General features: G+C 44.2%; 3 protein-coding genes across 3 annotated transcripts; all 3 read left to right on the top strand.

Moving 5' to 3' along the window:
• The first annotated feature begins 9,552 nt into the window (after positions 1-9,552).
• Positions 9,553-11,159, top strand: LOC129820360 (ly-6/neurotoxin-like protein 1). The gene is made up of 3 exons (XM_055877426.1): positions 9,553-9,709; positions 9,903-10,013; positions 10,594-11,159. The coding sequence occupies exons 1-3, from the start codon at positions 9,655-9,657 to the stop codon at positions 10,800-10,802; spliced, it is 375 nt and encodes a 124-aa protein (XP_055733401.1). The 5' UTR covers positions 9,553-9,654; the 3' UTR covers positions 10,803-11,159.
• Positions 11,160-12,113: 954 nt separating this feature from the next.
• LOC129819567 (chloride intracellular channel protein 1-like) lies at positions 12,114-19,755 on the top strand. Its single transcript, XM_055875920.1, has 7 exons — positions 12,114-12,570; positions 12,820-12,898; positions 14,239-14,348; positions 15,251-15,376; positions 15,701-15,807; positions 18,767-18,864; positions 19,067-19,755. Exons 2-7 carry the CDS (start codon positions 12,857-12,859, stop codon positions 19,088-19,090), a joined length of 507 nt encoding a protein of 168 aa, XP_055731895.1. The 5' UTR covers positions 12,114-12,570; positions 12,820-12,856; the 3' UTR covers positions 19,091-19,755.
• Positions 19,756-19,949: 194 nt separating this feature from the next.
• Positions 19,950-21,554, top strand: LOC129819568 (ly-6/neurotoxin-like protein 1). Its single transcript, XM_055875921.1, has 3 exons — positions 19,950-20,106; positions 20,300-20,410; positions 20,991-21,554. The coding sequence occupies exons 1-3, from the start codon at positions 20,052-20,054 to the stop codon at positions 21,197-21,199; spliced, it is 375 nt and encodes a 124-aa protein (XP_055731896.1). The 5' UTR covers positions 19,950-20,051; the 3' UTR covers positions 21,200-21,554.
• The last annotated feature ends 1,012 nt before the right edge of the window (positions 21,555-22,566 follow it).

Below are 22,566 nucleotides of genomic sequence, written 5' to 3'. Positions count from 1 at the left end.
AAGCAACACTGATTGACAATAAATTTCACATGCTGTTGTGCAAATGGAATAGACAAAAGGTGGAAATTATAGGCAATTAGCAAGACACCCCCCAAAACAGGAGTGATTCTGCAGGTGGTGACCACAGACCACTTCTCAGTTCCTATGCTTCCTGGCTGATGTTTTGGTCACTTTTGAATGCTGGCGGTGCTCTCACTCTAGTGGTAGCATGAGACGGAGTCTACAACCCACACAAGTGGCTCAGGTAATGCAGTTCATCCAGGATGGCACATCAATGCGAACTGTGGCAAAAAGGTTTGCTGTGTCTGTCAGCGTAGTGTCCAGAGCATGCAGGCGCTACCAGGAGACAGGCCAGTACATCAGGAGACGTGGAGGAGGCCGTAGGAGGGCAACAACCCAGCAGCAGGACAGGTACCTCCGCCTTAGTGCAAGGAGGTGCACTGCCAGAGCCCTGCAAAATGACCTCCAGCAGGCCACAAATGTGCAGTTTGTGGGGCCGTTTAAAGTCCTGAGGAGAGTGAACGAGGTATGTTATAGGTAGGTATGTTATAGGTTACAACTGCCCACTAATTACCGTATTAACCCCTCGTTCCATGTGTCTCTCCTCAGGCCGGTGGTGGCTGGCCCGCTCCAGGAGGCTGAAGTGCGTGAAGTTCCTCCGCCTCCTCTTGACATCGAGGGGGTCCAGGCGTACTCTGTTCGATCCATTTTGGATTCGAGACGTCGGGCGAGGGGCCTTCAGTACCTCGTGGACTGGGAGGGGTACGGGCCGGAGGAGAGATGCTGGGTTCCGGTGGAGGACGTTTTAGATCCTTCCATGTTAAAAGAATTCCACCGCCTCCATCCGGATCGCCCTGCACCTCGCCCTCCGGGTCGTCCCCGAGGCCGGTGTCGACGCGCGGCTGGAGCCGCGCGTCGGGGGGGGGGGGGTACTGTCACGACTTCTGCCGAAGTCGTTGCCTCTCCTTGTTCGGGCGGTGTTCGGCGGTCGACGTCACCGGTCTTCTAGCCATCATCGATCCATTTTTCATTTTCCATTGGTTTTGTCTTGTCTTCCCACACACCTGTTGTCAATCCCATTCATTACCTGTTGTGTATTTAACCCTCTGTTTCCCTTCATGTGTTTGTCAGAGATTGTTTTATGTCAAGTGTTGTTTTATTGGTGTATAGGTGCGCGACGGGTCCTCGTACCCATTTTTATTTGATGTATGTATATTTCTCGCATGTCATGGACATTTATTAAAAGTCTCCATCTACACTTCGTTTACTCTCCTGCGCCTGACTTCCCTGCCACCTATACACACGACGTTGACAGAATCTCTGACCCATAAAAATGAAGTCAGCAGGAGGAGGCACTTCGCTAATGGAGGTAGAGGAACGCGTCATGGAACAAGCGGAGGAGATTGACAGTCTGAGCGCTGCCATGGATCGCATTGTCCAGAATATGGACCGCTGGGAGAGACAGGGAGCTTTTCCAGCACCTCCACCACCACCTGGAATTCCTTTGAACGCTTTTTCTCCTCCGGAACAGAACAAGATCCAGTTATCCCTACCCACGGGATACAATGGAGATACTGCCAGCTGCCAGGGTTTTCTCCTAAAACTGAACTTGTATCTGGCCACGGTCTCTCCAGTACCATCAGACCGTGAGAAAAGCTCCGCCCTCGTCTCATGCCTTACCGGGAAAGCCCTGGAGTGGGCCAACGCTGTGTGTGGAGAGGATAAGGCGTTGGACCATTTTGAGGAGTTCATCTGCCATTTCCGGAAGGTATTCGACCACCCATCCGAAGGCAGAGCAGCAGGTGAGCTCCTCTATCATCTGAGGCAGGGGACGAGGAGTGCTCAGGAGTTCGCTTTGGAGTTTAGGACTTTGGCTGGCGGCGCTGGATGGAGCGACAGGGCCCTGATCGACCACTACCGTTGTAGTCTACGCGAGGACGTCCGTCGGGAGCTGGCCTGTAGAGACACCACCCTCAACTTCGACCAGCTGGTGGATATGTCCATCAGGCTGGACAACATGCTGGCTACTCGGGGACGTCTAGATCGGGGTCTGGTTGTTCCATCCTCCCGCACTCTCTCTCCCGAACCTATGGAATTGGGAGGGATGGTGCGCAGGGAGACCGGAGGGGGTACCCGCTCGAGTAACCATCTATGATCGCAGAGATCACACTGCTGATCGGTGCCGGGTTGGTTCCTCTGGGAATAGAGAAGGCAGGCAGGGCACTCTGGCATCACCCCAGGTGAGTAGGCACCATACTCATCCAGAGCCCTCTGCTGCACTTATGTTTGTCTCTGTCACTTTTCCGGAATTTTCCCTGCATTCCCAGTATAAGGTGCTAGTAGATTCAGGCGCGGCTGGGAATTTCATTAATAAAAATTTAGCTCATAGTTTAGGGATTCCTATTGTTTCTTTGGATATGCCTTTCCCTATTCATGCCTTAGATAGTCGACCAATAGGGTCAGGGTTTATCAGGGAGGTCACCGCACCTTTGTCTATGATAACGCAGCAGGGTCACAAGGAGAAGATTAGTCTTTTCCTTATTGATTCCCCTGCGTATTCTGTGGTGCTAGGCCTACCCTGGTTAACTACTAATAACCCCACTGTTTCTTGGCCACAGAGGGCTCTCACGGGGTGGTCGCGAGAGTGCTCAGGTAGGTGTGTAGGGGTTTCCGTTGGTGCTACTACGGTGGAAAGTCCAGACCAGGTTTCCACCGTGCGCATTCCCCCAGAATATGCCGATTTGGCACTCGCCTTCTGTAAAAAGAAGGCGACTCAATTACCACCCCATCGACAGGGGGATTGTGCGATAGATCTCCTAGTAGACGCTGCATATCCCAGGAGTCACGTGTATCCTCTGTCGCAAGCGGAGACAGTGGCTATGGATAATTATATCTCTGAATCCCTGCGTCAGGGGTTCATTCAGCCATCTATTTCACCCGCCTCTTCGAGTTTATTTTTTGTGAAGAAGAAGGATGGCGGTTTACGCCCGTGCATTGATTATCGAGATCTCAATAAAATCACGGTAAAATATAGTTACCCGCTACCTTTTATCAATACATTAATGGAGTCAATGCGCGGGGCCCGCTTCTTCATAAAATTGGATCTCAGGAGTGCGTACAATCTGGTGCGTATTAGGAGGGGTGATGAGTGGAAGACGGCATTTAGCACCACCTCAGGTCATTATGAGTACCTGGTCATGCCATATGGGTTGATGAATGCTCCATCAGTCTTCCAATCATTTGTAGATGAGATCTTCAGGGACCTGCACGGGCAGGGTGTAGTGGTGTATATCGATGATATTTTGATATACTCTGCTACACGCGCCCAGCATGTGTCCCTGGTGCGCAGGGTGCTTGGATGCCTGTTGGAGCATGATCTATATGTCAAGGCTGAGAAATGCTTGTTCTTCCAACAATCCATCTCCTTCCTAGGGCATCAGATTTCCACTTCAGGAGTGGAAATGGAGAGCGACAACATTACAGCCGTGCGTAATTGGCCGACTCCAACCACGGTAAAGGAGGTGCAGCGTTTTTTAGGGTTTGCCAATTACTACCGGAGATTTATCCGGGGTTTTGGTCAGGTTGCAGCTCCCATTACCTCACTGCTAAAGGGGGGACCGGTGCGCTTGCAGTGGTCGGCCGAGGCGAATAGGGCTTTTGGACAACTGAAGGCTCTGTTTACCTCGGCGCCTGTGTTGGCTCATCCGGATCCCTCTTTGCCATTCATAGTAGAGGTGGACGCATCCGAAGCTGGGATAGGAGCAGTGCTCTCTCAGCGTTCGGGTGTGCCACCGAAGCTTCGCCCCTGTGCTTTCTTTTCGAAGAAGCTCAGCCCGGCGGAGCGAAACTATGATGTGGGGGACCGAGAGCTGTTAGCTGTCGTAAAAGCCTTGAAGGTGTGGAGGCATTGGCTTGAGGGGGCTAATCACCCTTTTCTCATCTGGACTGACCACCGCAATCTGGAGTACATCCGGCAGGCGAAAAGACTGAATCCTCGCCAGGCAAGGTGGGCCATGTTTTTCACTCGTTTTGTGTTTACTCTTACTTACAGACCAGGCTCCCAGAACGTCAAGGCAGACGCATTGTCTCGGCTGTATGACACAGAGGAGCGGTCCATGGATCCCACTCCCATACTCCCAGCTTCGTGTTTGGTGGCGCCAGTAGTGTGGGAGCTGGACGCGCACATTGAGCGGGCGTCACGTGCAGAGCCCTCTCCTCCTGAGTGTCCAGCTGGTCGTCTGTACGTTCCGTCGGCTGTCCGCGACCGATTGATCTATTGGGCTCACACGTCACCCTCCTCTGGTCATCCTGGGATAGGTCGGACGATGCGCTGTCTTGATGGGAGGTACTGGTGGCCCACTTTAGCTAAGGACGTGAGGGTTTATCGACCCGAAACCTGCCCCTCCGCCTGCTCTGCCGGAAGCTGGGTCCGCGGTTTGTGGGGCCGTTTAAAGTCCTGAGGAGAGTGAACGAGGTATGTTATAGGTTACAACTGCCCACTAATTACCGTATTAACCCCTCGTTCCATGTGTCTCTCCTCAGGCCGGTGGTGGCTGGCCCGCTCCAGGAGGCTGAAGTGCGTGAAGTTCCTCCGCCTCCTCTTGACATCGAGGGGGTCCAGGCGTACTCTGTTCGATCCATTTTGGATTCGAGACGTCGGGCGAGGGGCCTTCAGTACCACGTGGACTGGGAGGGGTACGGGCCGGAGGAGAGATGCTGGGTTCCGGTGGAGGACGTTTTAGATCCTTCCATGTTAAAAGAATTCCACCGCCTCCATCCGGATCGCCCTGCACCTCGCCCCCCGGGTCGTCCCAGAGGCCGGTGTCGACGCCCTGCTGGAGCCGCGCGTCAGGGGGGGGGTACTGTCACGACTTCTGCCGAAGTCGTTGCCTCTCCTTGTTCGGGCGGTGTTCGGGCGGTCGACGTCACCGGTCTTCTAGCCATCATCGATCCATTTTTCATTTTCCATTGCTTTTGTCTTGTCTTCCCACACACCTGTTTTCAATCCCATCCATTACCTCTTGTGTATTTAACCCTCTGTTTCCCCTCATGTCTTTGTCAGGGATTGTTTTATGTCAACTGTTGTTTATGTATGTATAGGTGTGCGACGGGTCCCCGTACCCATGTTGATTTTTTACGTATGTACATTGTTCGTGTTTGGAGCATTGTTAAATGGACATTTATTAAAAGTCTCCATTACACTCAGTTTAACTCTCCTGCGCCTGACTTCCCTGCCACCTATACACACGGCGCTGACACGTCTGGCCACTCTACCATACAGGCCTGTTTGGTGGAGTGCTGCAGAGATAGTTGTCCTTCTGGAAGGTTCTCCCATCTCCACAGAAGAACTCTAGAGCTCTGTCAGAGTGACCATCAGGATCTTGGTCACCTCCCTGGCCATGGCCCTTCTCCCTCGATTGGTCAGTTTGGCGGGCGGCCAGCTCTAGGAAGATTCTTGGTGGTTCCAAACTTCTTTAATTTAAGAAAGATGGAGGCCACTGTGTTCTTGGGGACCTTCAATGCTGCAGAAACGTTTTGGTACCCTTCCCCAGATCTGTGCATCAACACAATTCTGTCTCGGAGCTCTGCGGACAATTCCTTTGACCTCATGGCTTGGTTTTTGCTCTGACTTGCACAGTCAACTGTGGGACCTTATATAGACAGGAGTGTGCCTTTCCAAATCATGTCCAATCAATTTAATTTACCACAGGTGGATTCCAATCAAGTTGTAGAAATATCTCAAGGATGATCAATGGCAATAGGATGTACCCGAGCTCAATTTCGAGTCTCATAGCAAAGGGTCTGAATGTAACGTCCTAACCAGAGTTCTTATGTGTTTTGCTTGTTTAGTGTTGGTCAGGGCGTGAGCTGGGTGGGAATTCTATGTTGTGTGTCTAGTTCGTCTGTTTCTGTGTCCAGCCTAACATGGTTCTCAAATCAGAGACAGCTGTCAATCGTTGTCCCTGATTGAGAATCATATATAGGTGGCTTGTTTTGTGTTGGGGATTGTGGGTGGTTGTTTCCTGTCTCTGTGTTTATGTTCTGCGCCCGATAGGACTGTCTCGGCTTTCACGTTTTGTTATTTTGTTATTTGTTAATGTTCACCGTTTATCGTCTGATTAAACATGTTGAACACTAACTGCGCTGCATTTTGGTCCTCTCCTTCATCCCAGGAAGAAAGCCGTTACAGAACCACCCACCAAACCCGGACCAAGCAGCGTGGAAACGGGCAGCGGCGACAGCAGCAGTGGTACAAGGAGGAATGGACATGGGAGGAGATTCTAGACAGAGAAGGACCCTGGGCAGAGCCAGAGGAGTGTCGCAGCCCCAAAGCGGAGCTGGAGGCATCAAAAGCGGAGAGGCGGCATTATGAGGCGCTAGCAAGGCAGAGCGGCTGGAAGCCCAAGAGGCTCACCCAAAAATTTATTGGGGGAGGCTAAAGGGGAGTGTCGCGAAGTCAGGTAGGAGACCTGGCCAACTTCCCAGGCTTACCGTGGAGAGCGAGAGTACGGGCAGATACCGTGTTGTGCGGAAGAGCGCACGGAGTCTCCTGTACGTGTGCTTAGCCCGGTGCCATGAAGCCGGCTCAACATATCTGGCCTCCAGTACGTCTGATCGGGCCGGTGTACATGGCACCAGCCTTACGTATGGTGTCCCCGGTTCGCCAACATAGCCCAGTGGGGGCTATTCCACCTCACCGCACTGGCAGGGCTACGGGGACCATTCAACCAGGTAAGGTTGGGCAGGCTCGGTGCTCAAGGGAGCCAGTACGCCTGCACGGTCCGGTATATCCGGCGCCACCTTCCCGCCCCAGCCCAGTACCACCAGTGCCTACACCACGCACCAGGCTTCTAGTGCGTCTCCAGAGCCCTGTTCCTCCTCAACGCACTCTCCCTGTGGTGCCCTACAGTCATCTCCCTGTGGTGCCCTACAGTCAATATCTCAAGGATGATCAATGGAAATAGGATGTACCCGAGCTCAATTTCGAGTCTCATAGCAAAGGGTCTGAATGTAACGTCCTGACCAGAGTTCTTATGTGTTTTGCTTGTTTAGTGTTGGTCAGGACGTGAGCTGGGTGGGAATTCTATGTTGTGTGTCTAGTTCGTCTGTTTCTGTGTCCAGCCTAATATGGTTCTCAATCAGAGACAGCTGTCAATCGTTGTCCCTGATTGAGAATCATATATAGGTGGCTTGTTTTGTGTTGGGGATTGTGAGTGGTTGTTTCCTGTCTCTGTGTTTGTGTTCTGCACCAGATAGGACTGTCTCGGCTTTCACGTTTTGTTATTTGTTAATGTTCACCGTTTATCGTCTGATTAAACATGTTGAACACTAACTGCGCTGCATTTTGGTCCTCTCCTTCATCCCAGGAAGAAATCCGTTACACTGAATCCTTATGTAAATAATAATAATAATAATTTCTCTTTTTAATTTTTACTAAATACGCAACAATTTCTAAAAACCTTTTTTCGCTTTGTCATTATGGGGAATTGTGTGTAAAAAAATATTTAATCCGTTTTAGAATAAGGCTGTAACGTAACAAAATGTGGAAAAGGTAAAGGGGTCTGAATACTTTCCGAAGGCACTGTACATCACATGAAAGAGAAGAAAGATAACTTAATTTTGATGGGTGTGCATTTTTTGTAGAATTGAAAAAAGTAATTATTGAATGCAGTTGAAATGTTTACAAATTATGCTCTGAAATGAAAGCAACCTCCTTGCATGTAGGCATAGATTAGTGGAGGCTGGTGGTAGTAGCTATAGGAGGACGGGCTCATTGTAATGGCTGGAATGGAATTATTGGAACGGAGTCAAACGTGGTTTCCTTATTTGTTTGATAGCGTTCCATTCATTCCATTCCAGCCATTACAATGAGCAAGCTTTTTGGTGGTTGCAGCCCTGTTCCACCCCTTTATGTATTAATCTGTATTAATATATGCAAAATAACCCCGTGTATTTATGCAAATGAGGCACATATAACTTTATTTTAAAACAAAATAAAATACATGATACCATTAGAAAATGTATGTATGAGTGCATTCGAAGAAAGAAAAAAAGTGAAATTTTACAATAAATTGAATTCCTCAATTTCCTCCCAAATCCCTGAACTCCATTATTTTGTCTGTGCCAGTCAAATGTTTTATGTGCTATAATTCAGTCATTATCTGATGGATTAAAAAATAAATAATAATACACATTTGGAGTATCTTCATCCATTGTCCAACTGTTGGATTCATTAGAATTGTTTTAAAAACCTTTTAACAATTTTTGACTACCGTTACTAGTGATTGTACATAAAAGCATCATGATGACAGCAATCTTATTTGTTTCTCTCCTTCTCACCATCTTTCTCTCATTCCATCTCACACCAGAGTCCCTGACTTGCAACACCAGATCACCAGCCTTTGTCTGTTTGGTTCAACTACAACATGTAGCACCTCCAAGCCCAACTGCTACAGCAGACAAGCAGGTACTAAACAGGTTTCACCCAAGTAGAAAGCTACAATAAAAATCAAAAAAGTCATTCTTAGCTTATTTTAGTGTCATTTTTTGATAAATACTGTGTCATTTCTCAGTTAACCTAGCAATTTGTGTACTGTTAAATAAAGTGCTACCCAAACAAAGAATACCTGTATTTACAATTGCTCCTGTTCTATTCCTTCTTCATTTAGTGTTCAACATCAGTAGCATCCTGAGCATCACGCGCAAGAGCTACATGGCCACAGCTTCCTGTAACACCACATTCACTGCATTATTAGGAGTCGGCTACACCATCTCACAAACCTGCTGCAGCACCAACCTGAGCAACGTGGCAGGCTGCCGGAGCCATCCAACTAACTCTCACCGTGGCCCTTGGTGCCACCCTGTTGGCCATCTGGCCTTCGCCGTGACAAACTATTCACAATAAGGACACCTCCTACATAGGTTTCCATTGAAGGGTGTTATTGTAGGTTGTAGTTCTTACATACACAATGTATTGAAAATGGTTTATTCTGGAAAAGACTACAATGTTCATTCAGGCTAGTTTCACTAAGCTTAAGTTCCAAGTACCATTTCAAACTGGTTTTACCTCTAGGGCCTAGAATACACAACATCCTACTACAGCATCGGTATGAACAGTTAATCAATGTATGTACTTTACTGTATTTACATTTGGAACACGTCAGAGTGACTATTCACTTTTTAGTGGAATAACTTCTTCTCAACCATGTCACTATTAATTATCATCATCATACGTAAGTGAGTTTCCCCATTGAGTATGTACCCCTGTACTCTTTTATAAAGATAACCTTTCTATGTATCCTATGTGCAATACATAATCATACCAAATACACTTTCAAAAAGATCTGCTACTACGAGACACTACATGGTGTATTTCTGTGTGTGTGAAAGGATTGAACAGATAATCCAACGAAGATGATGATGTGATGTAAATGACATGATACTGTCCGCATTCCACACTTCTTTTCAGGCAAATGTCCTCTTAGCACCCTCATGGAAGGCATTAAAACCGGCTCTACTTCATTCTAGTCTCCATCTGCATCAAGCCTTTAGCAGGAAACTGGACATTTCCCCATTCTTTCCAGTCTCTATAAAGTGAGTGCATTCTGCGATTAGGCCTCCTATTGACAACAAACACTACCCTCCTACAAGAAGATGAAGAGGAACATTTTGATTGCGCTGACTGTCCTGGTGGGCTTCATAGCGGTGGGTAAGTCACATCAGCTTCATCTGTTCCTATGGCAAGATTCAAAGACAGTATTCTTCCACCTGATGCCACTCATGACGTTCAGTCAGGTTCTCCTATCTACCTACTGTATCATTGTTTGTGTCGTATTGTATTGTATTGTGTTGAACTGCACATGATTCATCAACTTCTCTTGCCTCTCCTCCATGTTCCACAGCCCAGTCCTTGACCTGTAAGCAGTGCAGTGTGGGGATCTTTGGGACATGTTTCCTTCCCACAAACATGGTGTGTGACAACTCCACTCTCAACTGCTTCACCGGAGAAGCAAGTAAGGAAACCTGTACACAAAAACTTGTGAAAATGCAATGAATTAGCATTCACTGGGTGTACAAAACATTAGGAACACCTTCATAATATTGAGTTGCACCAACTTTTGCCCTCAGGACAGCCTCAATTCGTTGGGGCATGGACTCTACAAGGTGTCGAAAGCTTTCCAAAGGGATGCTGGCCCATGTTGACTCTAATGCTTCCCACAGTTGTGTCAAGTTGGCTGGATGTCCTTTGGGTGGTTGACCATTCTTGATACACACTTGAAACTGTTGAGCATGAAAAATCCAGCAGCGTTGCAGTTCTTGACACACTCAAACTAGTGTGCCTGGCACCTACTACCATACCCTGTTAAAAGGCACTTACATCTTTTGTCTTGCCCTCTAAATGGCACACATAACACAATCCATGTCTCAAATGTATCAGTGCAACTGAGTCCTCCCCTTCATCTACACTGATTGAAGTGGATTTAACAAGTGACATGAATAAGGGATCATAGCTTTCACCTGGATTCACCTGGATAGTCTGTGTCATGGAAAGATGTGTTCCTAATGTTTTGTCCAACGTCTCATTCCATCTAGATTTCAATGCCACTGGGGCTCTGAAACTCCACACCCGTGGTTGTCTGGACACAGAACTGTGTGGCAAGACCATCACTGCAACCATCCTGGGTGCTGGTATCACGAGCAGCTTCTCATGCTGCCAGACAGACCTGTGTAACGGGGCCAGCTCCGTCCAGGTCTCTGTGACTGTAGCCCTCAGCGCCGCCCTGATGGCCTGGGGCGTTTAGACTGGATATCCGGTGACAAAAAATGACTTCTGTTCACAGTATTGTTTAAACCTGTTACACTTCTGTTCACACTGTTTAAACCTGTTTCACACTGTTTAAACAGGTTTCAGACTACTTTGTCTCCATCCTCTATTAACTAGGTTTGGCACCGTGAGCTCAGAATTGTTTTTAAACTCCTCATCTACTTTAATAACATTTATCAACTGAATAATACTTGCAACTATGATATGCAACAACTTGAAGTGCCTTTACACTACTCTCCTGAACACATATACCAATGCTGTAATATTACTCTGAATAATAAATAAATTAAGTCGTGTCACAAAACGGAAATAAAAGGAGCTGTTTTTCATTGTTGACACAATAGTGTCGTCTACACTTTTATATTCAGACATTTTGTTGAGAATGTACTGTTTGGTCAAAATGCTGAAACAATAATGGATGTTTGCATGATAATAAGTTGAACAAATACTGCTTTAGTTAGGAGGCTGCCAATCTGTCAAACATAAGAAACTGTAACTGAGCAAATGGTCAAATAAATAAAAGACAAACTTATGAAACATCTAGGGTTAGGCTATGGCTAGGGTAAGGGTTGAGCCAGTGTGTGGACATCAAGCTAGTGTCAGTGTGCATCATTTGGGTGTCTATTCACATTAGCTTACGTTAATGTGTCTTGTACAGTAGGAGATTCCACCCTGACACCATTAGCAGCTTTGGCAGCCAAACTCAGCTGGCAGACAGGCTGATGGAATCTTTCTCTGCAACTCACTTTCAAACCAATAGCGCCATCAAGTGCATGAGAGAGACAACAGCACATTGGTGAATCCACGACTAGGCCCGATGCTGTCAAATGTCCAGAAAATAGTACTTAATTCAGATGACTGGTGGGTTTGATTTCGGATTCAGTGGGGTTCTACCACACCGAACACCTACATATACATTTTTCATAATGAGCACTTCAATATATATAAGCACCTCTCATTGATCTCAAAGGCAATATTTAAACACAGCATCTGTTTCCCCTGAGGAATGTAATGTTATGTACACATCATGTGATAACAATGGTATTATATATAGTAGCTTGGGTTTTATACCCTTCTGGCGCAGAGCATATAAACATGAATAAACCCACCTAATTGTCATGATATCACAATATTCCAGGAAATTGAATTCGTCAAATATGAAAATATGTAGATAATTGTCTACCTACATAATGACACATTTCAGAAAAGGAATACACCAGAACACCTGATTACGTGTCACACAACACTTTCAAAGGTCTGTTACATAAGCTTATCACTGACGCTTGAGTGCCTGACCCGATGAGCACACAACCGACATTTAAATATCTTCATGTACAGTAAGTAGGCTGCATTAGAAAATGAAACTACTCAATATCGCGGTCTGGCGGCCTTTGGGCTAGTACAGGTGCAATTCCTTCCACGTTGTGTAGGCTTATTTTTTTTATTTAATAACCCAAATTGCATAGATGTCCTACTATAGACTAATTGTCGGGGAAATGTAATTACACCTTCCCTTCTTATCCCTTCTCTTTTCCACATCTCTCTCTCACGTACACGCACAATCGGTGGAGTTGAGTTGGCTAGGTTAACGGAGTACTAAACATCACTTGTTGCTAGTTGAGTGTTGGCTTGTACGGGGACCTTCCACCATCAGGAAATGGAGGAATGAGTGTGTAGCGAGCAACCCAGAGGGAGGGGAAACTGACAAGACGTTTACTGCAAGTCCCACACATAACGTGAGCGAGGTAAGGAAAGGATACATTTGTTACAATTTAGACTACATTCTTACTCAACAAAATCTTTTGGAAGGTTGCTATTAAGTCATAACGGTTTACAGTAAGACCTTATTTTCTGATGCTTGTTTGTATTCGTTTGACATCGGTTTTCTGTTTATTATTGAAATTAACCTAATAGGCCTATAAAAAATGTGTGCAAGACTGCACATTGACAGGTGTTTCCCCTCCCAAAACTAAACTGCCCTGCGTCACCTTTAGGTCTTCCAATTCCAGCGGCAACACTTGAAACAAAAAGATGAGTGACGAAGATAGACTTCAAGTTGAACTTTTTGTGAAGGTAAGCGACATCATCAAAATCCATTCTGCTCTGATATGCATAATCATATCTTGGACACGTTACTTTGTAAACAATGCGCCATTACATTACGCTATCAACATGTCACTATGTGGTAGTCTACGGTGTCATCTATTTTACTGAAACATCATAATAGCCCAAGCATTTCTAAAACAAGATTACCTATCGGTGAGAAGGTTGTCACTAGTTGTCACTGGTCCTTCGCGGAATTTGTTCGAAGAAGGAATGCCTAGAGAAGGCCTAATGGCTTTCATAGCAGGCAATAGCCTATATTTAATAAGACAGAATTACATTGGGCTATTTATTAACAGAAGCTATGCTTATTGATGTACTCCATTTGGCACTTCAGTTGAATGGCCAGAAAATGTACGAATCGTATTAAATGTACATTAATACATATGCCATATAGGCTCCTTAAATCTATATTTAGTAAACTGGCCAGAGCAGCCCAGGTGTCACGGCTGTTGAATGAAGAGGACCAAGGTGCAGCGTGGTGAGCGTACATATTCCTTTATTTCATATGACGCCGACAAAAACAATAAACAATCCAAAACAACCGTGAAGCTAAATGCTATAGTGCCAACAAACAAAGACAGGTGGGAAAAAGGGATACCTAAGTATGGTTCTCAATCAGAGACAACGATAGACAGCTGTCCCTGATTGAGAACCCTACCCGGCCAAAACATAGAAATACAAATAATAGAACTAAAGAACATAGAATACCCACCCCAAATCACACCCTGACCAAATCAAATAGAGACATAAAAAGGCTCGCAAAGGTCAGGGCATGACACCAGGGGTGTGGTCATTCGGAGGAAATTATCCAATATAAAAATAGTGAATATTGTTTCCTGCTCTCATGGTCCTTCATGACCTATAATGATTTCTCTGTGTGAATATGTAGATGTGCAGCTTTTTTTTTTTTTTATGTATGAAAGATGTCCTTGTGGTAGCAGCTTAAAATGCTGACTTCTTGCCCATTTTCTCACCATTCAAATTTCAAGAGACCCACAGGCCCTACTCTTTCACACATTGCATTGTATATTTGACTAAAACAGTTTAATTCCTCCTATGAAAACATTTCAACTACACACATTATTGTCACTTCCATTCTCACTCACCTTACATGTTACATCTAAGCTATGTACAATTCCAAATCATTTTGCTTATGTAGGCAACTTTATAGTGTTGCCCATATTTATGTTTAGAATTAATCTAGAACCATGTGATCCCTGTTTGACTTCCCCTATCGATCTTCGCTAGTATATGATCTTCTTGGTCGGATGAATGACCATAATATAAGGACTTCTATCCCATTCTAGGCAGGCAATGATGGCCAGAGCATTGGCAACTGTCCATTCTCCCAGCGTCTCTTCATGGTGCTGTGGCTCAAAGGAGTCACTTTCAACGTCACCACCGTGGACATGAAGAGGTCTAATACCTATCAATCTGTATTTCTATTACATATACATTTCTATTACATTTGCACATGTCTAAGCTACTATCTGTCTTTATACACCATCTTGTACCCATGTAAACTAATTTCTACACTGAACAAAAATATCAACGCAACATGTAACATGTTGGTTCCATGTTTCATGAGCTAAAATAAAATAAAAATCGGGGAATGTTCCATACGCACAAAAAGCTTATTTTCTTTAACATTTTATGCACAAATTTGCTTACATCCCTGATAAGGAGCATTTCTCCTTTGCCAATATAATCCATCCACCTGACTGGTGTGGCATATCAAGAAGCTGATTGAACAACATGATCATTACACAGGTGCACCTTGTGATGGGGGGCTGAGGAGTATTTCTGACTGCAATAAAACCCTTTTGTGGGGAAAAACTCATTCTGATTGGCTGGGCTTGGCTCCCCAGGGGGTGGCTGCACCGCTGCCCAGTCATGTGAAATCCACAGATTAGGGCCTAATGAATTTATTTAAGTTGACTGATTTCCTTATATGAACTGTAACTCAGTAAAATCTTTGTTGCATGTTACGTTTTATATTTTTGTTCAGTATAGTAGGACTTAACCCTTTTTTTGTCACAAACGTATGAATTTTTCACATTCACATACGCTCATATGTCTCCACCTTCTACCTCTTTCTCACTCCCTCTAATTCTGTCATTGTTTCAAATCAAATCCAATTTTATTTGTCACACTCGCCGAATACAACAGGTGTAGACCTTACAGTGAAATGCTTACTTACAAGCCCTTAACTGACAATGCAGTTCTAAGAAAAATACAACAACAAAAAAAGAAATAAAAGTAACAAATAATTAAAGAGCATTCCTGTTTCTTCCTCTGTCATTTTCTGTCTCTTGATAGGAAACCAGACATCCTTAAGGACCTGGCCCCTGGCGCTCAGCCCCCCTTCCTGCTCTACGGGACGGAGGTGAAAACCGACACCAACAAGATAGAAGAGTTCCTGGAGGAGAACCTGTCCCCTCCAAAGTAATCACTCCTTCCATCATTCTATCCTTCTATCCATCCTCTGATCATACCACCAGACAGTTATGTTGCTACTTGTATCAAGCAAAGTTTCATACCCTTCCAGGTCTATGTTACATGTGCCATTGTTGTGTTGAAGAATCATTTGTATCTGTTGTTTGCCTCTGTAGAGTATGTTGATCGTTTATGTACTGTACTTGCATGAAGGCTTTTGATACTTTATGTATTTAACGTTCATTTTTTTATGTTCCTCTCGGAAGACAATATGTTTTCTTCGTGATACCTAACTGACTGAAATGTTCTATGTCTCCGCCACCCCCTCAACAGGTACCCACGCCTGGCTTCCAGGAACCCTGAGTCTAACACAGCCGGCCTAGACGTGTTCTCCAAGTTCTCGGCCTACATCAAGAATTCAAACCCCCAGCTCCATGACAGTGAGTGACAATGTCAAATCAGGATGAACTGAGCCCGACCCTTCATGTGCAACAACATTGTTGCATGCTAGCAAGCACTAGGGCCGGGACGATACCAGTATCACGATGCTCGTTAGTATTGTGGCAAGGGAACAAAACACGAAGCAGGTGTAACTTCTTTAGGAAAACAACCCTAATGTTGGAAACAAAGGTCATTATGTTGTCATCGAGAGTCACATTTATTTATTTTCCAAGCTATAGCACACAATGTTTTATATACCGTACATCAGGTTTTTAAATGACCAAAGAGTTTGGCCTGCTTCGTGTTTTCATTTTTTTCATGGAAAAAATATTGCAATACTGGTATCGTCACAAGCACCTGCAAGAAGCTCCCACAATCTGTCTCTGTTTTCCAAAAACAGCAGGGAATGTCTTTGTTAATGGCATTATGCCCTGAACTTGGCGTCTCTGAGCTTGGCGTCTCTTCACAAAGCGGTCGCATGTCGTACCCTCTACTCAGATAATCAATTGTCACGTGCAAAGATTCAAAAGGACATTTTAAATGACTCTAGGTTCAACAATTTACAACTGTGCCTCAAGTCCTTTAAACCATGTTTTTTGTTTTTATTCAAATAAGGTTGTAATGATATTAGCATACAGGGCATTTGGAAAGTATTCAGACCCCTTTGACTTTTTCCACATTTTGTTACGTTACTGCCTTATTCCAAAATGTATTGAATTGTTTTTCCCCTCATCAATCTACGCACAATACCCCATAATGACAAAGCAAAAACAGATTTTTAGAAATCTGAAAAATGGAAGTATTCCATTTACATTAGTATTCAGATTCTTTACTCAGTACGTTATTGATGCACCTTTGGCAGCGGTATCAGCCTCAAGTCATACTTGGGTATGACGCTACAAGCTTGGCACACCTGTATTTGGGGAGTTTCTCCCATTCTTCTCTGCATATCCTCTCAAAACTGTCAGGTTGGATGGTAAGCGTTACTGTACAGCTATTTTCAGGTCTCTCCAGAGATGTTCCATCGGGTTCAAGTCCGGGCTCTGGCTGAGTCACTCAAGGACATGCAGAGACTTGTCCCGAAGCCACTCCTGCGTTGTCTTGGCTGTGTGCTTAGGGTCATTGTCCTGATGTAAGGTGAACCTTTGCCCCGGTCTGAGGTCCTGAGCGCTCTGGTGCCGGTTTTCATCAATGTTCTCTCTGTACTTTGCTCGTTCATCTTGCCCTCAATCCTGACTAGTCTCCCAGTCCCTGCCGTTGGTAGACATCCCACAGCATGCTTCACCGCAGGTATGGTGCCAGGTTTCCTCCAGATGTGATGCTTGTCATTCAGGCCAAAGAGTTCAATCTTGGTTTCATCAGACCAGAGAATCTCCAAGTGGGCTGTCATGTGCCTTTTACTGAGGAGTGGCTTCCGTCTGGCCACTCTACCATAAAGTTCTGATTGGTGAATTGATGCATAGATGGTTGTTCTTCTGTAAGGTTCTCCCATCTCCACAGAGGAACTCTGGAGCTCTGTCAGAGTGACCATCAGGTTCTTGGTGACCTCCATGACCAAAGCCCTTCTCCCCAGATTTCTCAGTTTGGCCGCCCGGCCAGCTCTAGAAAGAGTCTTGGTGGTTCCAAACCTCTTTAATTTAAGAAAGATGGAGGCCACTGTGTTCTTGGGGACCTTCAATGCTGCAGAAACGTTTTGGTACCCTTCCCCAGATCTGTGCATCAACACAATTCTGTCTCGGAGCTCTGCGGACATTTCCTTTGACCTCATGGCTTGGTTTTTGCTCTGACTTGCACAGTCAACTGTGGGACCTTATATAGACAGGAGTGTGCCTTTCCAAATCATGTCCAATCAATTGAATTTACCACAGGTGGACTCCAATCAAGTTGTAGAAATATCTCAAGGATGATCAATGGAAATAGGATGTACCCAAGCTCAATTTCGAGTCTCATAGCAAAGGGTCTGAATCCTTATGTAAATAATATTAATAAAAATTTCTCTTTTTAATTTTTACTAAATACGCAACAATTTCTAAAAATCTTTTTTCGCTTTGTCATTATGGGGAATTGTGTGTAGATTGATGATTTAAAAAAATATTTAATCCATTTTAGAATAAGGCTGTAACGTAACAAAATGTGGAAAAGGTAAAGGGGTCTGAATACTTTCCGAAGGCACTGTACATCACATGAAAGAGAAGAAAGATAACTTCATTTTGATGGGTGTGCATTTTTTGTAGAATTGAAAAAAGTAATAATTGAATGCAGTTGAAATGTTTACAAATTATGCTCTGAAATGAAAGCAACCTCCTTGCATGTAGGCATAGATTAGTGGAGGCTGGTGGTAGTAGCTATAGGAGGACGGGCTCATTGTAATGGCTGGAATGGAATTATTGGAACGGAGTCAAACGTGGTTTCCTTATTTGTTTGATAGCGTTCCATTCATTCCATTCCAGCCATTACAATGAGCAAGTTTTTTGGTGGTTGCAGCCCTGTTCCACCCCTTTATGTATTAATCTGTATTAATATATGCAAAATAACCCCGTGTATTTATGCAAATGAGGCACATATAACTTTATTTTAAAACAAAATAAAATACATGATACCATTAGAAAATATATGTATGAGTGCATTCGAAGAAAAAAAAAATTTAAATTTTACAATAAATTGAATTCCTCAATTTCCACCCAAATCCCTGAACTCCATTATTTTGTCTGTGCCAGTCAAATGTTTTATGTGCTATAATTCAGTCATTATCTGATGGATTAAAAAATAAATAATAATACACATTTGGAGTATCTTCATCCATTGTCCAACTGTTGGATTCATTAGAATTGTTTTAAAAACCTTTTAACAATTTTTGACTACCGTTACTAGTGATTGTACATAAAAGCATCATGATGACAGCAATCTTATTTGTTTCTCTCCTTCTCACCATCTTTCTCTCATTCCATCTCACACCAGAGTCCCTGACTTGCAACACCAGATCACCAGCCTTTGTCTGTTTGGTTCAACTACAACATGTAGCACCTCCAAGTCCAACTGCTACAGCAGACAAGCAGGTACTAAACAGGTTTCACCCAAGTAGAAAGCTACAATAAAAATCAAAAAAGTCATTCTTAGCTTATTTTAGTGTCATTTTTTGATAAATACTGTGTCATTTCTCAGTTAACCTAGCAATTTGTGTACTGTTAAATAAAGTGCTACCCAAACAAAGAATACCTGTATTTACAATTGCTCCTGTTCTATTCCTTCTTCATTTAGTGTTCAACATCAGTAGCATCCTGAGCATCACGCGCAAGAGCTACATGGCCACAGCTTCCTGTAACACCACATTCACTGCATTATTAGGAGTCGGCTACACCATCTCACAAACCTGCTGCAGCACCAACCTGAGCAACGTGGCAGGCTGCCGGAGCCATCCAACTAACTCTCACCGTGGCCCTTGGTGCCACCCTGTTGGCCATCTGGCCTTCGCCGTGACAAACTATTCACAATAAGGACACCTCCTACATAGGTTTCCATTGAAGGGTGTTATTGTAGGTTGTAGTTCTTACATACACAATGTATTGAAAATGGTTTATTCTGGAAAAGACTACAATGTTTATTCAGGCTAGTTTCACTAAGCTTAAGTTCCAAGTACCATTTCAAACTGGTTTTACTTCTAGGGCCTAGAATACACAACATCCTACAACAGCATCGGTATGAACAGTTAATCAATGTATGTACTTTACTGTATTTACATTTGGAACACGTCAGAGTGACTATTCACTTTTTAGTGGAATAACTTCTTCTCAACCATGTCACTATTAATTATCATCATCATACGTAAGTGAGTTTCCCCATTGAGTATGTACCCCTGTACTCTTTTATAAAGATAACCTTTCTATGTATGCTATGTGCAATACATAATCATACCAAATACACTTTCAAAAAGATCTGCTACTACGAGACACTACATGGTGTATTTCTGTGTGTGTGAAAGGATTGAACAGATAATCCAACAAAGATGATGATGTGATGTAAATGATATGATACTGTCCGCATTCCACACTTCTTTTCAGGCAAATGTCCTCTTAGCACCCTCATGGAAGGCATTAAAACCGGCTCTACTTCATTCTAGTCTCCATCTGCATCACACCTTTAGCAGGAAACTGGACATTTCCCCATTCTTTCCAGTCTCTATAAAGTGAGTGCATTCTGCGATTAGGCCTCCTATTGACAACAAACACTACCCTCCTACAAGAAGATGAAGAGGAACATTTTGATTGCGCTGACTGTCCTGGTGGGCTTCATAGCGGTGGGTAAGTCACATCAGCTTCATCTGTTCCCATGGCAATATTCAAAGACAGTATTCTTCCACCTGATGCCACTCATGACGTTCAGTCAGGTTCTCCTATCTACCTACTGTATCATTGTTTGTGTCGTATTGTATTGTATTGTATTGAACTGCACATGATTCATCAACTTCTCTTGCCTCTCCTCCATGTTCCACAGCCCAGTCCTTGACCTGTAAGCAGTGCAGTGTGGGGATCTTTGGGACATGTTTCCTTCCCACAAACATGGTGTGTGACAACTCCACTCTCAACTGCTTCACCGGAGAAGCAAGTAAGGAAACCTGTACACAAAAACTTGTGAAAATGCAATGAATTAGCATTCACTGGGTGTACAAAACATTAGGAACACCTTCATAATATTGAGTTGCACCTACTTTTGCCCTCAGGACAGCCTCAATTCGTTGGGGCATGGACTCTACAAGGTGTCGAAAGCTTTCCAAAGGGATGCTGGCCCATGTTGACTCTAATGCTTCCCACAGTTGTGTCAAGTTGGCTGGATGTCCTTTGGGTGGTTGACCATTCTTGATACACACTTGAAACTGTTGAGCATGAAAAATCCAGCAGCGTTGCAGTTCTTGACACACTCAAACTAGTGTGCCTGGCACCTACTACCATACCCTGTTAAAAGGCACTTACATCTTTTGTCTTGCCCTCTAAATGGCACACATAACACAATCCATGTCTCAAATGTATCAGTGCAACTGAGTCCTCCCCTTCATCTACACTGATTGAAGTGGATTTAACAAGTGACATGAATAAGGGATCATAGCTTTCACCTGGATTCACCTGGATAGTCTGTGTCATGGAAAGAGGTGTTCCTAATGTTTTGTCCAACATCTCATTCCATCTAGATTTCAATGCCACTGGGGCTCTGAAACTCCACACCCGTGGTTGTCTGGACACAGAACTGTGTGGCAAGACCATCAGTGCAACCATCCTGGGTGCTGGTATCACGAGCAGCTTCTCATGCTGCCAGACAGACCTGTGTAACGGGGCCAGCTCCGTCCACGTCTCTGTGACTGTAGCCCTCAGCGCCGCCCTGATGGCCTGGGGCGTTTAGACTGGATATCCGGTGACAAAAAATGACTTCTGTTCACAGTATTGTTTAAACCTGTTACACTTCTGTTCACACTGTTTAAACCTGTTTCACACTGTTTAAACAGGTTTCAGACTACTTTGTCTCCATCCTCTATTAACTAGGTTTGGCACCGTGAGCTCAGAATTGTTTTTAAACTCCTCATCTACTTTAATAACATTTATCAACTGAATAATACTTGCAACTATGATATGCAACAACTTGAAGTGCCTTTACACTACTCTACTGAACACATATACCAATGCTGTAATATTATTCTGAATAATAAATAAATTAAGTCGTGTCACAAAACGGAAATAAAAGGAGCTGTTTTTCATTGTTGACACAATAGTGTCGTCTACACTTTTATATTCAGACATTTTATTGAGAATGTACTGTTTGGTCAAAATGCTGAAACAATAATGGATGTTTGCATGATAATAAGTTGAACAAATACTGCTTTAGTTAGGAGGCTGCCAATCTGTCAAACATAAGAAACTGTAACTGAGCAAATGGTCAAATAAATAAAAGACAAACTTATGAAACATCTAGGGTTAGGCTATGGCTAGGGTAAGGGTTGAGCCAGTGTGTGGACATCAAGCTAGTGTCAGTGTGCATCATTTGGGTGTCTATTCACATTAGCCTACGTTAATGTGTCTTGTACAGTAGAAGATTCCACCCTGACACCATTAGCAGCTTTGGCAGCCAAACTCAGCTGGCAGACAGGCTGATGGAATCTTTCCCTGCAACTCACTTTCAAACCAATAGCGCCATCAAGTGCATGAGAGAGACGACAGCACATTGGTGAATCCACGACTAGGCCCGATGCTGTCAAATGTCCAGAAAATAGTACTTAATTCAGATGACTGGTGGGTTTGATTTCGGATTCAGTGGGGGTTCTACCACACCAAACACCTACATATACATTTTTCATAATGAGCACTTCAACTGAGCCACACGGGCCCCGTGTGGCTCAGTTGGTAGAGCATGGCGCTTGCAATGCCAGGGTTGTGGGTTCAATTCCCATGGGGGGCCAGTACAAAAAAAAAGTATGAATGCATGTACTTTTAAGTCGCTCTGGATAAGAGCGTCTGCTAAATTACTTAAATGTAAATGTAAATATATATAAGCACCTCTCATTGATCTCAAAGGCAAGACTTAAACACAGCATCTGTTTCCCCTGAGGAATGTAATGTTATGTACACATCATGTGATAACAATGGTATTATATATAGTAGCTTGGGTTTTATACCCTTCTGGCGCAGAGCATATAAACATGAATAAACCCACCTAATTGTCACGATATCACAACATTCCAGGAAATTGAATTCGTCAAATATGAAAATATGTAG

This window comes from Salvelinus fontinalis, chromosome 22, assembly GCF_029448725.1.
Source record: "Salvelinus fontinalis isolate EN_2023a chromosome 22, ASM2944872v1, whole genome shotgun sequence".
Lineage (NCBI taxonomy): Eukaryota > Metazoa > Chordata > Actinopteri > Salmoniformes > Salmonidae > Salvelinus > Salvelinus fontinalis.
Note: the sequence above shows the minus strand (reverse complement) of the source record. Positions and strands in the feature narration are given on the sequence as shown.

What these genes read in the sequence shown, in the direction of transcription:
- LOC129820360 (XM_055877426.1), top strand. Translation starts at nt 9,655, where the DNA reads ATGAAGAGGAACATTTTGATTGCGCTGACTGTCCTGGTGGGCTTCATA. An exon ending in GGTGGGCTTCATAGCGGTGG is followed by an intron (nt 9,710 to 9,902) that starts GTAAGTCACATC and finishes CATGTTCCACAG; the next exon opens with CCCAGTCCTTGACCTGTAAG. An exon ending in CTGCTTCACCGGAGAAGCAA is followed by an intron (nt 10,014 to 10,593) that starts GTAAGGAAACCT and finishes CATTCCATCTAG; the next exon opens with ATTTCAATGCCACTGGGGCT.
- LOC129819567 (XM_055875920.1), top strand. Translation starts at nt 12,857, where the DNA reads ATGAGTGACGAAGATAGACTTCAAGTTGAACTTTTTGTGAAG. An exon ending in AAGTTGAACTTTTTGTGAAG is followed by an intron (nt 12,899 to 14,238) that starts GTAAGCGACATC and finishes ATCCCATTCTAG; the next exon opens with GCAGGCAATGATGGCCAGAG. An exon ending in CTGCTACAGCAGACAAGCAG is followed by an intron (nt 18,865 to 19,066) that starts GTACTAAACAGG and finishes TTCTTCATTTAG; the next exon opens with TGTTCAACATCAGTAGCATC.
- LOC129819568 (XM_055875921.1), top strand. Translation starts at nt 20,052, where the DNA reads ATGAAGAGGAACATTTTGATTGCGCTGACTGTCCTGGTGGGCTTCATA. An exon ending in GGTGGGCTTCATAGCGGTGG is followed by an intron (nt 20,107 to 20,299) that starts GTAAGTCACATC and finishes CATGTTCCACAG; the next exon opens with CCCAGTCCTTGACCTGTAAG. An exon ending in CTGCTTCACCGGAGAAGCAA is followed by an intron (nt 20,411 to 20,990) that starts GTAAGGAAACCT and finishes CATTCCATCTAG; the next exon opens with ATTTCAATGCCACTGGGGCT.